This window comes from Girardinichthys multiradiatus, chromosome 4 (assembly GCF_021462225.1).
Source record: "Girardinichthys multiradiatus isolate DD_20200921_A chromosome 4, DD_fGirMul_XY1, whole genome shotgun sequence".
NCBI classification, from domain to species: Eukaryota; Metazoa; Chordata; class Actinopteri; order Cyprinodontiformes; family Goodeidae; genus Girardinichthys; species Girardinichthys multiradiatus.
This window is the reverse complement of record NC_061797.1, coordinates 32,326,513-32,344,650: the sequence shown is the minus strand read 5'-3', so window position 1 is coordinate 32,344,650 and position 18,138 is coordinate 32,326,513. Positions and strand designations below refer to the sequence as shown.

At 35.4% G+C, this 18,138-nt stretch overlaps 1 protein-coding gene across 1 annotated transcript in view; it reads left to right on the top strand.

Moving 5' to 3' along the window:
* Nucleotides 1–18,138, top strand: part of LOC124866622 (CUB and sushi domain-containing protein 1-like) — a 436,935-nt gene that overhangs the window by 347,212 nt on the left and 71,585 nt on the right. Inside the window, exons 41-49 of the mRNA XM_047362500.1 lie at nucleotides 807–876; nucleotides 1,646–1,762; nucleotides 2,320–2,529; nucleotides 4,496–4,684; nucleotides 6,577–6,754; nucleotides 13,001–13,146; nucleotides 13,330–13,410; nucleotides 16,149–16,262; nucleotides 17,302–17,418. Of these exons, the coding sequence (XP_047218456.1) occupies nucleotides 807–876; nucleotides 1,646–1,762; nucleotides 2,320–2,529; nucleotides 4,496–4,684; nucleotides 6,577–6,754; nucleotides 13,001–13,146; nucleotides 13,330–13,410; nucleotides 16,149–16,262; nucleotides 17,302–17,418 (1,222 nt within the window). The remainder of the gene's footprint in view (nucleotides 1–806; nucleotides 877–1,645; nucleotides 1,763–2,319; nucleotides 2,530–4,495; nucleotides 4,685–6,576; nucleotides 6,755–13,000; nucleotides 13,147–13,329; nucleotides 13,411–16,148; nucleotides 16,263–17,301; nucleotides 17,419–18,138) is intronic.

Genomic DNA, 18,138 nt, shown 5'->3' with positions numbered 1-18,138 from the left:
GACAGTTCTTGTCTCCCACAAATGAATGATGTATATTTTGACCCAGAACAACTGCAAAAGGCATTGGGAAAAAGGCTGGTAAGAGAGTGAGTGAAGTGAGCACTCTACCAACACTGCCTGAAAAGCCACTCAACAAAGATGAAGCCATTGCCCCTGAAAAAAAAAGTGAAGTAAGGGTGTGGCAGGATTATGTCTATGTAAGTAATTGAGAAATGGTGCACTTTAAAAAAACAGATTCCTTCACGAGGGAAGATCTTTATGCTTAAATTTTGAAGCATCATCTTAAGACATCAGCCAGTAAAGGTAAAGCTTGGGCACAAATGAGCCTTCTGAATGGTAAGTGACCATGAGAACACCACCAAATGAGTTCTAAAGTGGCTAAATAACAAGAAAGTCAATGTTTTGAAGTGACCATCACAAAGCCCTGAACTCAGTCCCTTAGAAAAATTTGTTGAAATAGCTGAAAAGGTTTGTACCAGTAAGGCAGCCTACGAACCTGACATAACGAAAGCAGTTCTGTTGGGAGAAAATTCCAGCAAACCATTTTGTCATTATTCCGGCATTTAGCAGATATAAACAATTTGGTAATACTAACTGGCCTAAAACTAGAAGATTTTAGTCTGATTAATGTCGGACAGTGAGAGGAAAGATGTTCTTTATTTTTATAGTGTATGTAAATCTCTGCTTTGAGGTGTATTTATATGCACCCAGAATGAAAAATGAATGTATTAACGATGAATATACACCATACATGTCTCACAGTATTTTTATGTAATGAATCTAAGATGCTTTATAATCCTTTTCAGGGCCATTCACACATTTCCTGCATGCCTGGGACTGTGCGTCGGTGGAACTACCCACCACCTCTTTGCATAGGTATTGCACAGGCACACACATGCACATTTTATTGTGGGCTAAATTGTCCTACGAATGATCTCTGTATTGGGAGAGAGAATATGTCCCTGCAGGAACGAGCTTTACAGAATTTTACAAAACAATGTGATATAAATAATAGGTAGACCTGAGACTTTTGTTTCTCAGCATACCAGAAAGAAAAACAAGTACATAGTGAATGAATACCCACTATAGATCTGTGTAACAAATCTTTATCATTCATGGTTCCATGAGGTATATGGTGTATTATTGGTAAAATATTGGTGAAATATATGTTTTTTATTCTGACTTTTATTTCATTAGTACATTTTTAGTCCTTAAAATAAGTTTTTGAAACAAAGAAATGTCTCCACTGACATAGTATCAATATTAAGTAGAATAATATTGTATAATGGTTATAAGCTTTCATACACTATACAGTCACCAACAGAATTTGTACTTATAAGTGTACCTAACTTTTATTCATTTCAGGTTTGTTTTTAGGATTTATTTATTCAATAGCTTATAAAAGCTCTTGTTAGAGACTGCCGGCTAAATTCATTGGTCACATATAAGGACCAAATGAACGATGTGCTATGACAGCTTCTGCATTTTTTTATTTATTTTTGTTAATTCTAGTGTTACAGTACCCATTTTAATACTTTAGACACCTTTTGCAGCTCATTCATGTTCAAATTTGTCATAGATCAAAGCATCAATCTTTTGTTTATATTGTGCATTACTAATGTCTTGTATGTGCACTTGTTGCCAGCACGCTGTGGTGGGGTCCTGTCTGAGATGAGTGGTGTAATTCTCAGTCCAGGTTTTCCTGGCAACTACCCTGGCAACCTGGACTGCACCTGGCAAATCACCTTGCCAGCTGGATATGGTGAGTCCTGCATTATGGGATGAAAGAGTATTTCTAAAAGTAATGCATTTTAGTTACATTTGTTGACTTAGCTGGAAAACATACACATGTATGTACTTACTGCAAATTCTTCCATCAATTTACCATACTGCATGTGAGTTGATGGCTGACACATGGGAGACACACACACAGACTCCCACAAACACCTTTCTAGAAGTTTACCCAAATAATAAAAAACCTATAGAAGATTATACTAAACTCTTTGAAGCTTTATAGGCTTGGTTGCAGAATAAAAAGGAAAATAAATTTAGCATTTTTTCTTTATTGGAATGAAAATTGAAATGGCAAAAAATAATGTTTAAGTAAAGCATATGTATTTATCTTTAATTTTTCTTTGGTTTTGGACACAATTATGTATTTATCATGGAGACGACTGTGTTTAGACCTACTTAATAGTCAACTGTTTTGTGATTTAATTAATGAATATTAGCATATGCTTATTTAAAGTTATAATACATTGTGTGTAGATGTATGTTTATTTTCAAAACATGTACCTATTTCTACATATTTGTTTCCAGGAGCCCATATTCAGTTCCAAAACTTCTCCTCAGAGGACAACCATGACTTTCTTGAAGTTCGTGCCGGACCTCAGCACAGCTCTGCTCTCATTGGTCAGTTTACGGGCTCACAGATTCCACCGCCACTGATGAGCACAACCCACCTGACAATCATCCACTTCTACAGTGACCACTCAGAGAACAGGCCGGGGTTCAGACTTACCTACCAGGGTAAGTTTCAGTTAATTCCAAGGTATGCTTTTAGAGAAGGCCAGAGATATTGACTGAAGGCTTAATTGTAAGTAGAACAAACTTGAATTAAAAGTAGGCCTGCTATTATTGTTTTCTTCTTCACATTTGTGGGAGGGGACACAGTGGTTGCCCAAATGATTAGAGAAAAAATTGTCTTCTCAAAGGCTTAGAATAAATGAAGAACACGCTAACCTAGCAGCCAAATTACAAAGCCTGGCAACTCAAATGATTTATGGGATGAAAAAACATATTGCTAGGAGGTTTCGAGCTTTGATCCATGGATGAGTCATGCTAAAGACTTTAAAAACCTTGTGGCTTTTCTCTCATCATTAAAAGAAATGGATTGCCAGTAAACACTTGTGAGAGACTGGCATCATGTCCAGCAGGCTTTACTTGTAGCTTTGAGTGTTTCACTTCAAAGACATGAGAAATACATTATGGGCCTGTATGCCATGATAAGTAGAACAAGGCTTACTTACACATGAGTTAATGCACATTTATGTGCACATCCTAATTTCTTTCTTTTTTTCTGCAACAGTAAGTCCCCTAATACTGTAGCACCTGTCACCCTCCTCCTACTTTTAATATTTGGGGGATGCCAAAATCCTTTCATACAATGAGTAGCACCCACTGGCAGCTGACAGCAATATTCTTTGGCAGGAGGCTACACCACACACTGAAGCTCATGATTACAATGCAAACAGAGTGTACCTTCATTCTGGTGCCATTCTGCATCACTTGCAATCTCAGGTGTTAAAGCTTAAGAGGTCGTGAGACTGCATATCTGTGTGTGCACCTGTGCAACCAAAGCTGGATAAGTGCTCATGCCAAAAATGTGACTGTAAACACATTGGAAAAGTGTACCCACACTCTACCATTTGAACCCAAGTGTGACACCTTAAAGCTTTAGGGAGCTGTGATACCAGTTTTAGGCATTGGCACTCTGACTTTGCATTACCTCCAAAATCACTTTTCTACACAGAAATTATGGAAGTTGTTCCTGGAGTTGGTTAGAGCCAAATTGTTGGTTGTAATATCCCAGCTGTAAGTTATTCTGCTTCTACATGCATTACATCTGGCCTACATACATCCAAACTTTTGCTTACTCTTTTTTTAAATTTCTTTTCAGATTTTTGAATTCCCACTGTCCTTATAGTTCAGACTGTTACCTCTGTCATTATTTGTTTATATTATTTATTTTCCCTCTTTAAACTTTTGAGATTTATAGATATTTGTTTAGCTGTCACATTGCTTTACGTACAGTAGCTAGTGATACTACAGAGGATCCTGAAAATGTATTCAGCCTGCAACATGTCATCAGTTCCTTTCTAAGTTTTAGATCCTCTCAACACCAAACATGCTTTTTATGATTCAGCTTAGCATGGTGTACAGCACTAGAGACTGTGTTTAAGATGACCTTGCGTGAGTTCTTTTCAAGTGCTGTTAGGTGCCTTTTGCTCTGTCACCTTTTGTGGTAGCAAGGACTATAATGTCAGCCACCTGCTTTTAATGTGAAAGGCACAGTTAATAGAGGGGCTTGATTCACCACGATACCCTTGCAGAGAGAGATATGCCCTTAGTAGATCTATGGTTGTTGACATTTCCTCATGCAGGTGCTGGCATGCTATGCATATATGTATACATAAGAGAGAAAAGTCAATATCACCACTTGTCTTTCTTGCTGAGATAGTATTTTTGCTATTATTGTTTAACTTTGGCTGTCTTATGAATTTGTTCTGGGGTAGCATTTGTCATTTTGTTCTCACACTTTTGATTGTGGGAGGAGCATGCACAACTCTTGCTATGTGTATTCTTACCTTGACTATTGTTTATCAAGCAATAGCACAGTCCGCTGATCTGATCACTGAACATAAGGATAATGTAACGCCAATAATTACTATTTCTGTGGTAACTGTTATTTCTATGTTTTTTTTTCTGTCCTTAGCTTATCAGCTTCAGAACTGCCTGGATCCATCTCCTTTCCCAAATGGTGACATTGTCAAAAGTGACTACAGCGCTGGACAGTCAATAACTTTTCAATGCTTCTCTGGTTATGTTTTGATCGGACACAAGGTGCTAACATGCCTCCATGGGACAAATCGGAAATGGAATCACCCATTTCCCCGTTGTGAGGGTAAAAAAAACCTTTAATTGTACTTTTTTACTTCTTTTTTTTTAGATTTTATCTATCTATCTATCTATCTATCTATCTATCTATCTATCTATCTATCTATCTATCTATCTATCTATCTATCTATCTATCTATCTATCTATCTATCTATCTATCTATCTATCTATCTATCTATCTATCTATCTATCTATCTATCTATCTATCTATCTATCTATCTATCTATCTATCTATCTATCTATCTATCTATCTATCTATCTATCTATCTATCTATCTATCTATCTATCTATCTATCTATCTATCTATCTATCTATCTATCTATATCTATCTATCTATCTATGTATCTATCTATCTTTACATGTACATGAACTTTGATGACTTCTAATTCTTGACCTATAAGGTCGAAGACGTTGATGGACCCACAGTTGCCAGCAATAGCAAACTTTAGCTATTCTGTAAACATCTTCCACAATGTTTAGGAGTGGGTTCATAGTTAGATGAGAAAAACAGAATTGCAGCCTCCACCCTAATTCATCGCAAAGGTGTTCAAGAACATTGAGGTCAAAAGGTGGATGTCATTCACCTAAAATAAATAGCTCCAGCTACCATGGCCAGACCAGTCAGATTTCTCCACACCAAACATTTGACACATGCAACCATGGAAGTGAGTGTAACAATTAATTGATTCAATATACTTAAACCCCAACCCATATAGAGCAGTCCCCTTTTTCAAATTGAGAACCAGGGCCTCACACTTAAAGGAGCTGTCTCTAATTCTGGCTGCTGAAGGCCATGGCCTGAAAAAGCCAGTTGCACTACATTATTTAGAATAAACGACCTACGGTAGAAAAACCGTGTGGCTCTGTACCAAGCTGCAGCCCCTACTTCTTCAATACCATCTAAACTCCCCTGCGCTGCCCCTCCATCCCCTAAAATCACGAAGTCCCGAGCTCAAAACTAGAAACCAGCCTTTTCTCAAAACCTGTTCACAACACCCCAACATATAAACATGATCGTAATGAAATTATTCTACTTACATTTTGACCCTAAATGTATTATTAAATTACTATTTAAAGTAAATAAGGTTTAACAGCAAAATAAATTCTATATATAAACTTACTTAACTTGGCTCCCACACAACACGACCATTATCGACCATTAACCAATATTTACATTATAAAGAGCTGTTTCACATGCAATAATTAGTGGTGAATATATTCCAAGTGTTGTGGACTAGCATTTTACATGCCAATGTAACATTTAGCCAGTTGGACAGTGCCTCAGTGCTCACACTGGACACAAATGACATTGCCCAAACTTCTAATGGTTATAGAGTGTAGCAAGCAAAGATGAGAAAAAGAACCCATTTGTCCCTTGTACCCTACTTAAGCAAAGTTTACAACAAATATACTGTTAAGCCATCTAGCATTTAGGTTTAAAGTAATGTTTTTATTTTACCAAAATGTTTCTTCAGACCGGAAGTAAAATTAACATTTTTGCCAAAGGTAAATCACCAAAGTACCTCTGGAAACAAAAGAAGTGTTTTGAATTTTGTAATTCCAATAAGGATTTTTCCATTAATTATTAAGAAGGATATAAATAATTTTTGACATATTTTTTTTATGTCCAACCCTATAAGTGGATTTTATTGGAAATAAATACTGGTTTACTCAGATAGTTTATTATATAAGATGATCTCAGAATCTTCTCTATATATTTTTAAAGTCATTAGATAGAATTGCCTGTGGCTCAATAACAAAGAATTATTTCAAGATGAATCATATTCCTCACCTTCTGCCATTTAACAATAATTCTTGTCTCTTCTTTTTCTGGGTTTTGTATTTTGTATGGGATTGAAATTTTTCAAAATGACAGTCTCATAATTCTGCTTCTTACAGCTCCTTGCGGATATAATGTGACAGCTGAGAATGGGACCATCTATTCACCTCAGTACCCCAATGAATACCCTAACTCCCAAGACTGCAGCTGGCTCATCAGCGTTCCTCATGGCCATGGGATTTACATCAACTTTACTTTACTGCAGACTGAGCCCGTCACAGATTATATTGCTGTCTGGTAAGTCTTGGGAAATTCACACTCATTCATGGCGTTCACTCACACACCTATAGACAAAAATGGGTGGATGTATTGGATTCATCATGCAGTTATTGCATTCCTGACAGATTTGTTTTGAATATATTTACTCATTGCTTATTTTACTGTAATGGAAAATGATGGCATGTCCCCTGACAGTATGTTAATTTGCTTAAACTTATGGCGTTCACTTAATTTTCTGTAACCCTGCAGTATGTCTAATACTGATTTCTTTCATCTCATGCCTTATTGAGAGACTGTCTTGGCTTTACAAATGTATTGTTTTAGGTTCTCAGACATTTCATTGTACTGGGAAATACTGTAGACCCATTTAAATCTGTATACTGCATGTTTATGGCAGAGATCATATGTTCTTAAATCTAAAACATAGACACATTTTCACTCTGTGCAACAAGAACATAACCTCCTCTGCTGTAATGATGGGATTCAGTTTGAAGGTAAGAGTGTAATACAAGGAGTGTGAGAGTAATGCATTTATAATGGGAACACTGACCAATTCAATCTAAGTCAGCACTATGCCCAGATGTAGGCCCAGAGAGGATTTGGGAACTCTGGAAGTAATGATGAGAGTCAGTGGGGTTTGGGAAATGTAATGAACGGAGTGGCAGAGCCGGATTCACAAATCGAACTGGACTCAACTGAATCTGACAAGTTTGAAGAGAGGCTTGGTTGTGCACCATGCATCATATCAAAAATCAAGATGAGCAAGAGATTTATTAGAAAGCAAATTAGGATCAAGCAGGTGTTGTAAGTTTGCTTTTTGATGAGTGTGTTTGGTGGTTAGCTGTTATTTTCAGGTTCAAGCCATGTGCCCTGGGGAGTTGGTAGCTGCAGGCAAAAGGGGAAGCAATGAAGTCACACTTTGTGGCTTCTAGTTTTTCAATCTGGCCAGCTCACAGAACCTTGCATTTAGCCATGGTGAAGCTCTACACTGACTTATTTTGCTGCTGCAAATTGATTTTTATGATTGATGTGTTTTTTGGTACATTTCATTTGGAACTAAATTATGAAATTGCATCCATATATGGAAGCCACCAAAAGAGCTCAGTAATGTGGGATGAGTACACACATGATGGCTCAGTCCTGCTGTATTTCATGAATATATTTCTAAGTGACTTGGGGCTGACACTTAGGGGAGAGGAGAGGTTTTCACAGACCCAGTGGGATACCATCTATCTTCCAGGGTCTTAAACAGATTTAGAGAGTCTGGCGCAAAGGTCCACTACAATTGGAATAATTTTCATGTAAACAGAATCAACTGGCAAAGATGCATAATATTACAATCAGTTCTTTACTATTTTAACTTTAAATTTTGAGCATTTGGTCTGCTCAGATAGAAACAAAGAGACTCTGAAGGCTTATATCTCATTTAGATTCACATTATGTGCACAGACTAAATATTTTTTTTTTCTAAATGGTGGGATCTGTAATGGGAAATGTTTTAATTAAATGCATCAGCAGTAAACCTTTCATAAAAGCAGAGAACCGAGAACATATTTAACTAAAATCACACATCTAGGACAGCGATTCTGTCATTACTTGATATATTTTGTAAAGGTTTCTGAGTACAGGTATACAAAAAGTGGGACAGGAAAGTAAGTCATGTTCGAGCTGCTCAGTTAATAACGAATTGATCAACACTGTAATTTCTTTATAATGTTAAATCATTAGTGGTTTAATCTTCATGTATCAGGCAGGCCCAAAAAAGGCCAGTTTTTTTATTTAAAAAAGGTAGACATCCACTTATGCATTCAAAGATTTTTGCTACGATTTAAATTGGACCAATGATTTTAACAAATTCAGCTGAACCAACAAGCTTAAACCTTTATGTATCTCTCTACGTAGAGGAATTAATTTGGCCGTGCTTTATTATATCATGTAAACACCACACTGATGTGTGTCTGCCTTGTTTTCCCTTGGGTGTTATGTGACAGCATCTGTATCCAGATGTGGGGGGCTGCTACCAAACTGTCCCTGTGGTCTTCAACCAGTTTCATTTGGATCTTTGCCTAATATCAGTAAAACATTCCACAGAAGGCAGCACATCCAGCATCACAGTAATGAAGAAAAGAAGAATCATTCAGTCAAAAGCAGAATTCATTTCCATAGTTTTACAAAAATGGTTGTGTTTATTATGCACTTTTGACAAATGATGTATTAGTCAAAGCATTCCTTAGTCACACTAACCAAGTGAATTACATTTAGGATGTTCATACTAAAACCGTCTGTAGCATAAAAAGTAGGAAACAAAACAAAGACAGGCAAAACAATAAAGCTCCCAAAATCCTTATCATATTGTCGTGTTACATTTTTCTTTTTATCATTGTAGTGTAAATTAGAGATTTCTTCTGCAAAGTGACATCATACATAATGATTATTTCACCTACCACTAAATGTTCCACTCTTTTCTGTACAAAATAAAGATCTGGTGCTGGATGATGAAAACACCTATTACTCTGTGAGCGTGTTCTTATCAGCCATACCAACTCTGAGCTGCACTGAGAATTGTTTATTATTTAAAACAAATCCTTTGCAGTAAATTAATGATTGTCAAAAAGTCAAAATGTTGACTTTCCTTTAACACAATTAAAAAGCAGAATCTCATGATTTTAAATGAGCTTCAACACCTTCAGAACACACTGAATTATTGAGATGCTAAGAGATCCCAGGCCCTCCTCATGAAAATTTTTAAACCCCTTGTTCATTAAAACCTAAAACTGATCATTTAGAAACCTTAGGAAATGTAACCTTTCAGCAACATTCAATATTTAATGAGTGAAATAAGGCGTTCATTCTGCAGGCTTTGTTCAATAATTTTGTTTGAAATTAGTTTAAAAATTTAATTAAAAAAATAAATTAAGTGCTGAAAGATTTTTCCTTCCTCCTGTGTTAACAACCACATCAATTTTTCATCAAAGTTTTGTTTTTAAATGTGCTGTTTGGATATATCTGTAATGCTGTAATTAAATCTGTTTTACAATGAAGCATATAAGAAGAGGTTCATACTGATCCCACTTGTTTGTCCATATTCTTCAGGTAAAAATTGACATTATTTGGATTTTGTTTTGTGTATTGACTTTTAACCGTGTTAGAACCAATTCATGCCTGAAGCAGAGTTTTTAAAATAGGTTTCAGAAGCATAAAATCTGCAGAGGGGCTTTCACACAAAAGGGTGAATATGTGATAAAATAATATTGAGATAATTTTGAAAACCCTTTATATAGACAGATTGCACAAACTTCATTTAACTTTAATTAATGAACTAAATAAAAATTCTGAGAAAAACATAATAATATTAAAATCTATTAAAACAATTAGATTAAACTATTTTAGAAAGAGAGAGAGATTAAATCAGTCCTTACACAGTAAAACTGCTAATTATTGATCATGTTAATAATATTTATTTATTTTTATTTAAATGCAATGGGTAGCGTGACTAGCGACATGTCGAGGTCTACGAACATAGGGCTGATATGGCTTGCCAAAAAGTTCAATTTTCGTCTCATCTGTCCATCGGACATTCTCCCAGAAGCTTTGTGGTTTGTCAACATGCAGTTTGGCAAACTCCAGTCTGACTTTTTCATGATTTGTTTTCAACAATGGTGTTCTCCTTGGTCGTCTCCCATTAAGTCCACTTTGCCTCAAACAACGTCAGATGGTGCGATCTGACATTCATGTTCCTTGAGCTTGAAGTTCACCTTTAATCTCTTTAGATGTTTTTCTGGGCTCTTTTGTTACAGTTTGTATTATCCGTCTCTGTTCCTCCTTTGGCCACGTCCAGGGAGGTTGGCTACAGTCCCATGGATCTTAAATTTATGAATAATATGTGCAACTGTAGTCACAGGAACACGAAGCTGCCTGGAGATGGTCTTTTAACCTTTACCTTTAACATGCTTGACTATAATTTTCTTTGTAATCTCTTGAGACAACTCTTTCCTTCGCTTCCTCTGATCCATGTTGAGTGTGGTACAAACCGTGTCACCAAACAGCACAGTGACTACCTGTAGCCCTATAAACAGGCCCACTAACTGATTACAAGAATGTAGGCACCTGTGATGCTGATTAATGGACACACCTTGATTTAACATATCCCTTTGGTCACGTTATTTTCAGGGGTAACATCATTTTTGTCCAGGCCTGTTTCATGAGTTATTTTTTTTTTTATAATTCTGTTGAAGCATGTTTGAAAAGCCATGTCTGACTTTCATTTGTTCATTTTTATAGAATGTTTATTCATTATTACCTTTGTCAGATTCAAGTTATTTCTGTGACCATTGTGGGTTTTTCTTTCATTAACCGAGGGGTATCAACAATTTTGTCCACGTGTGTAATCTTTAACACTAGAACCACCAAGAGCACAATTTGACTCCCTGAGCATTTCCATTCTTATGTACTTCTTCTGAATATAAGCTTTCATGGCGCATATTTTTCTGTCTTACAAAATACTTCAAATAAATATTTTTCGGTTTAGTGACTGAATAATAGATAATAATAATAAATCGATCACAAATCATCACACAGAGGTTTCAGGCATGACATCCTCATTTTCATTAATCCAAACACTTCATTGCAATATGTTATACAAGAATCAATATGTTTCCAGCTTGTTTGGGGGCATTTTCATGTATTTCTACAAACAACTACAAAAGCCTGAAATTATTATTTGACACTGGAATTAATTTGCCACACGTATTTAATTTCTTTTTTATTTGATGGTCAAATTGTAAGTCATAATTTGTTCTTGGTGAGCCTCATGTTAGCGTCCTCGCCAGAGTTTCTACAACAGTTTGATGCTTTCAGTTGGTTTATGCTGGTTTGACAAATCCTGTAGTCTGTGATCTGTGGGTAGTTTAAGTGTGTGATCCAGTTTTCATGCAAATCTCAACTCAAAGATGAACACCAACTCAGTATTTTGGTATTACCTCCAAGTCTTTTCAAAATTTTTAAAGACTGTGTGTCATGATAGCCTGGCCAAAGTGGCTGAAAAAAGGCAGTAGGCAGATGTTTTCCAGTGTAGCAGGTAATTTATTTCCAAAAAAGTTGTGACAAAAAAACAAATTTACAAAAATCCAAAAAACCATTGCCCTAAAATTTTACATTTCACAAATGAACAAAACTGAACTTAAGCCAACCAACTTAATGTCATATGCACTCTGGCTAGTCAAACAAAACGGTCTCTAATGGAATATTCCAGATAGCAGGTATGACTAAACATCACAAAATTTACTTGGTGATGCTCTTTCATGCTAATGACAAACACGTACATTTTAGTGTAACTATTAAATCATACAACAATATATTTGAAGCTAAGGGGACCTAAAAGTAACGTATAGCAAAATTCCACAGCTTCTCTTTCCCCTCTTACTTGGTTCCTTCCTGTGCAATCAGCTTTGTACAAGAAGCTATAAATACAGGAAGTGAGGCAGCATTGTCTCCATTTGCTCCTGGAACACAGTTAAGTCAGGAAAGTTCATAACCAAAAATAAAATACACAACTGCAGTAAATAAATAAAAAAATAAACTTAACAAAACTTGTTAGAATTAATTTGAACCACAATGTTATAATAAATCTGTAAAAATGCAAAACAACCACACCTGGGATAGTAAATGCTTGCAGACTACAGGAAGAGGTATGGCTAAATCAAAACAAACAAGAATATTTAGAGAAAATAATAAACTAAACTCTGGGCAAATGGTGTTGTCACCCACTTTGTCACACTGTGAAAGGTTTGTAGTCCGTTTCTAGCATTTTAGGTTTTCTTTACTTGTGTCAACAATTGTAGACCCCTTATTAAAACCTTCAAAACTTTATTTTCAAATTTTTGTGAGAATGTACTTTTCTGAGTAAATCTTTGGTACAGGTGCTGTCTGTGCATTTTGCTCTCCATAAGGATACCTGATGTAAAGCAGCTATTAAAAATCTAATAAAGTATTTAAGTGTTGTGTATTTAAACTTTAGCCTTTTTGAGTTGTTATCTTATTCTTGCTTAAATATACACAATACCAGAAATGTTTGCGTGAAACTTTACATTATCTGAATATTTATATATTTTTTTCTAATCATGGGATCACGATGTTTCATGAAGTCTTAATCACACAGGGACTTCATACAGTATATTTAGTTACTCTCTACATGGCTTTTAATTTTTCTACAGTCATTTTCTCCTAATTTAAGTATAATCAGTTTTTATACCTCCTGTTTTTAAGGGATGGCCCTGATGCATCTAACCCCCAGTTGGGAGTCTTCAGTGGCAACACAGCATTAGAATCGGCCTATAGTTCCACCTCAAAGGTCCTGATTCGCTTTCACTCTGACTTCTCTACTGGAGGATTCTTCATTCTTAACTTCCATGGTAACTCAATGCTCCAAAATGTTAATATTAAGTTTCATTTTCATGTTTCTGTGATCTACAGTATCTGTCTGAAAGTCTGTCTACCTAACAATCTACCTATCTGTTTAAGCAATGAACTTGATAAAGCTAGTTTTTGTGGTTTTCTCTAAATAAGATTAACTTTTTTTCCACTTGCGTTTTCAGCCTACCGTCTGAAGAAGTGCCCACCTCCTCCCATTGTGGAAAATGCAGAGATGATCAATGAGGACGAAGACTTTCACATAGGTAGTAGTCCTTAACAGTGCTTCTCTTCTATTAATATCATACTAGATTAAGCCACATTACCCTGACCTGACCTGATCATGTCAAATTTCATAAGAAAATATTTGAATATTAAATCAAATTGTGCTGTGGACCTTGTAAATCAAAACATTTAATAAGCTGTGCTTCTTGTATACAATGAGATCACAATGACTAACTACTGTAAAAAATCTGGCTGCTTGTGATCCATTTTTCTGGAGACTTATTATCATACAAATGACCACAATACTTTGTAAATACTGAGCATAATCTACAAAGATGACAACAATCATGAAATCAACTCCACAATAAACGTTAAACTGTCTAAACTCTATTGTAAAGCCACCAAACAAATGGACTCTGGAGAAACTGCTTGAAAGGACTACATACCATTTTTGTAATCTGTATCTGAGCATCTCTGGTACAAAAGTAAAGGCATGAAACTATATTTAATTGATGCTATAAGGCATTCATAGTGTTCTACTTGTCAGAGTACAAGATTCCTACCAGGGATGTGCCACTTTGCCCAGAACATAACTACATTTATTTATTTTTTATGGTTCATAATTTAAATATTCTGGAATAAATCACTGCATGGACATGAAACCTGTACTAGTTCATTCATTTTCTTTTCAAAAAGGTTTATACGAATATTTAGAAAATTACATAATTTACCAATTAGTGGGATCACATATCATTTGCAATCTAGCATTTGCCAGCTCTGTGTAATTTTCTGTGTAATAGCAGACCTACCACTGTAAACCCAACATGCACACAGCAGTCACTAAGCTGTTGACATCAAGGGTTTAATGTTTTTTCAACATAAAGTAGCTAAAGTTTGCCTCAAAAATCCTAAGTTGTACTGTAAACTTAAAGTAAATATCTTTACTGAGACATTAAGATGTTTAGAAATCAAAAGAAAAATGCATCCTGAAAATGCAATTTTTTTCTTAATTACTTTGATCTAAGGCAGGCTGAAAGGGAAGGGCCCATTGTGAACAGTTTTGAGTTTAATATCATGCTAAAAACACATCAGCACAGGAAGTTGTGAGGTTGAACTGCAATCCATCAACCTTCTGATTAAAAGACCAATCTCCCTGCTGAGTCCCTGCTCCCTTTATGGGAATCGCTCTTTCCATTACCTGGCGCTCTGCAGCGCGTTTAGCCTAACATGCCACCTAAACACATCCTCTCAACCGGCCAGACATTGACTTAAGGAGGCTAAGGCTGAGAACTTAAAAACATTAAAAGAGACATTTGACACCCCAGGAATCAACTGTTGCGACAGCTGAGGTCAGGTCAAAACCCCTACGGTCACATATCCTAAACTAAAAGACTGCATTGGTCTTTTTTCCCACATAGAGGTCACATTAATGTAAGATGTGATACTGCTTTAAGAAGGACAGACAATCTCTAAACTGTGGATATGTGTAATATGATGTTTTTACCTGGCATGTAGATTTAAGTCTGTAAAATTTTGTACGAGTTGCACATATATATGTATGTGTCTGTGTGTGTAGAATAACTATGACCACAACTAATATAGAAACAAGCGATGTTTTTAAATACACTAAATCCAATTGAAGGAATGAATTGGATGTTTAAATAGTTGGATGTTTTATGAAATTTCCCCCACTGAATTTCTAAAACAGATTGATACAAGGATGCAAGTTTTTTTTTTTATAGGATACAATGACATGGTTTAAAAAAAAACTGTAGATTTTTGTTTTGTCTGATTTTAAAGGTTTGCAGCTTAGAAAAACGAAAACTGATAATGGTTTATAATAAAATAAACATATTTGTATGTAGGAAATGTTGGAGAGGAAGAAAGTCCTCACAGAGCCTGGGGGATCATGCATTAACAGTACAGTACAGAAAAGTGTTACATCAGTAGTTACAGTGTTGGGCACATGTTCTGGACCTGGATAAATATTTCTCTCAACAAAAATGTGTAAAACTTAAGATTAGATACTGGTGCATGCATGGCAAACACCACTAAGATCAGGCACTAGGTTTGTCTTTGATCTTATACAGGTATAAATCTTTAAGTAAGCTCAGGGCTAAAGCGAGTGTTCATGTTTGTTTTGTTCGAACAAAGTTTTAAGGCTTGTGCCTCTTTCTGCCTTGTGGTCTGAGGTATACTGAGTCTTATCAAGGCAAGCCTGTCAAATTGGATTCTTGAAATTGAGAAGCATCATTAGTCAGACAGAAAATCAATCAACTTGAGATTTAAAAGGTCTTTTGAAGAGATAATCAAACAGAATTGACATTTAGTCTTCATTTGATACTGTAAAATATTTAGTTCAAGCAAATGTCACATTTGGCTTTTTTAATAAACGAAAAAAAAAAGAAAAGACTTTTGAAGGCATCTACAATTGTCATACATTTTGTGGAAATGTAGACCTGTGTGTGTATAAATTATGCAAATTGTGCTGTGTTACTTAAGAATATTGATTTTCAAGCTTCAAATACATTTATTTTCTGTTATTCTTGAAATTGTTATCTTTTCTCTGCAAGAACTTAGTTGGGAAGAGTGTTTTTTTTTTTTTCTATCCTTTGATGATTGTGTTGCAACCAATTTAGAAAGTAGTAAAAAAGAAAAAAGAAAGTCAACAAAAACAGAAAATGTCTAAGGTATTTAAATGTCAAAATATTTAATTGAGGCTTGAAATATTAAATGTATTATTGTTACCTAAAAACTCTTTTGTTCAATTTTCTTTTAGGTGATATTGTAAAGTATCACTGCTTACCGGGATACACTCTGGTTGGCAAAGCAGAGCTTATGTGTAAACTTAATTCCCACTTGCGTTTTGAAGCTCCGCCCCCAAAATGTCAAGGTAAGGATTGTAAAACTCTGCATCATTTGTCAAAAATGGAGTGCACTGGTATATATGTGTTAATCATTAGATGGAAAAACTTTGGATTCCTAAAGGAGTTTCTGTGCAGGTTTACAAATACGAAAACCTGTTAATATCTGGTTTTGATTGAAATCTGGATCAGTGAAGCATTTTTCTGCATGCACAATGTTGTGCCAATAAAATTAATTAATGTGTTATCTGAAATACTTTTTTTTTATTGGCTAAAGATAAATTACTTTGTTCTGCTTTTTTCTGATCCAGCAGACACTGAACAAGTTACCTCAGTGGTGAAGCATTTGTGCAAATGTGTGTAGCATGTTGGATTTTAAATCTATATAGAAGCTTTAGAAAAGAAATATGTTACAGAATCAAGTCCGGGTTGCATGGCTCCTGCGATTTCTGTATAAAAAATGAGCATTGATTTTAATTAGACTTTTCAGAAAATTACTTTTTGCCCTCTACAGCTGAGCGTTGAAGAGATGTTGAGCCCTCTCAATCATGTTAAATTAATAGAAATTTGTTTTCTATTATAAAAAAAAGGGAAAGAAGTCAATTCTCTTATGGGAAGATATGAAAAGCAAAAAATAAGTTCTTCCCCAAACTAATCTGAGTAAAGTTTGCTTTGTTTTAAGTCCTTTCACTGATCAGTCTTGCAGTTGCTCAAGGTTAATAACTAGAGATATTAACTGATGGGACAGGGATGTTTTTTTTGCTTGAATTCAAAAATATTATGAAATAATTGTGCATAGATAAATTTTAATCCTAGAGAAGTCATTTTCTTGAACCTAATAAGGTACTCTTTAATGAGAAACATAACCAGGGAGAGGTTCAAAATATGTGACGTGACAAAGGAGCTTGCAGTAATTGTAAATGTGTTTGTGTGTGTGGCTGTGTACTCTGGTATTTTGTTTTCTGCCCTCTGCAATCCGTGGCCCACATTATTTCAATAAAAATTGTAGCCCCCTCCCCTCATTTTGTTATTTCTTAACTGGCTTTAGTATTTTTTTAACCTCTCCAGCTCAGTGCCCAGCAAATGAGGAGCGGTTTTCTTCATCAGGAGTTATACTAAGTCCTGGATTTCCTGGCAACTATCCTAACAGCCAGACTTGCTCCTGGCTCCTTCAGATGATTCCAGGTAACAGATTTGACTGCATTCTGTTTTCTGAATATGACTGCAATGTTAGTGTAATCTGGGATTGTGTTACTATGACAGAACAAACTTTGAAAATTCTTCATTTGATTTTAATAAGTACTGGAAATCTACCTGGAGTATTTTCATAGAATTTTGAATTATGTGGGAACAATCAATATTTTTCTCTGCTTTTAAAGATTATAGATATTAGGATTATTTAAAACATGACAATGTTCCCAATGGCAAAGACCAACATACTTTGTTTTTATTAATTTATTTGTTTGTCTCCTGTCAATTGTTTTTAAGCACACCATATAGAGAAGCTGGTTTCCCACATGTGACAAGGCAGCTTTGCTTTAAAAAATGGATATCTGGAGATGGTACTCCTGTTTGCTAGATTGACTTTCAATTCAATTCAATTCAATTCAATTCAATTCAGTTTATTTATATAGTGTCAATTCACAACACATGTCGTCTCAAGGCATTTCACAAAAGTCACATACATTCCAATTAATAACTAATCATTGAACAGTGCAGTCAGATTCAGTTATTTATTCAAATTGGATAAAACGTTTTTCTGTCTAAGGAAACCCAGCAGATTGCATCCAGTCAGTGACTTGCAGCATTCCCTCCTCCCAGATGAGCATGTAGAGACAGTGGACAGTCACTGGCGTTGACTTTGAAGCCATCCCTCATACTGAGCATGCATGTAGTGACAGTGGA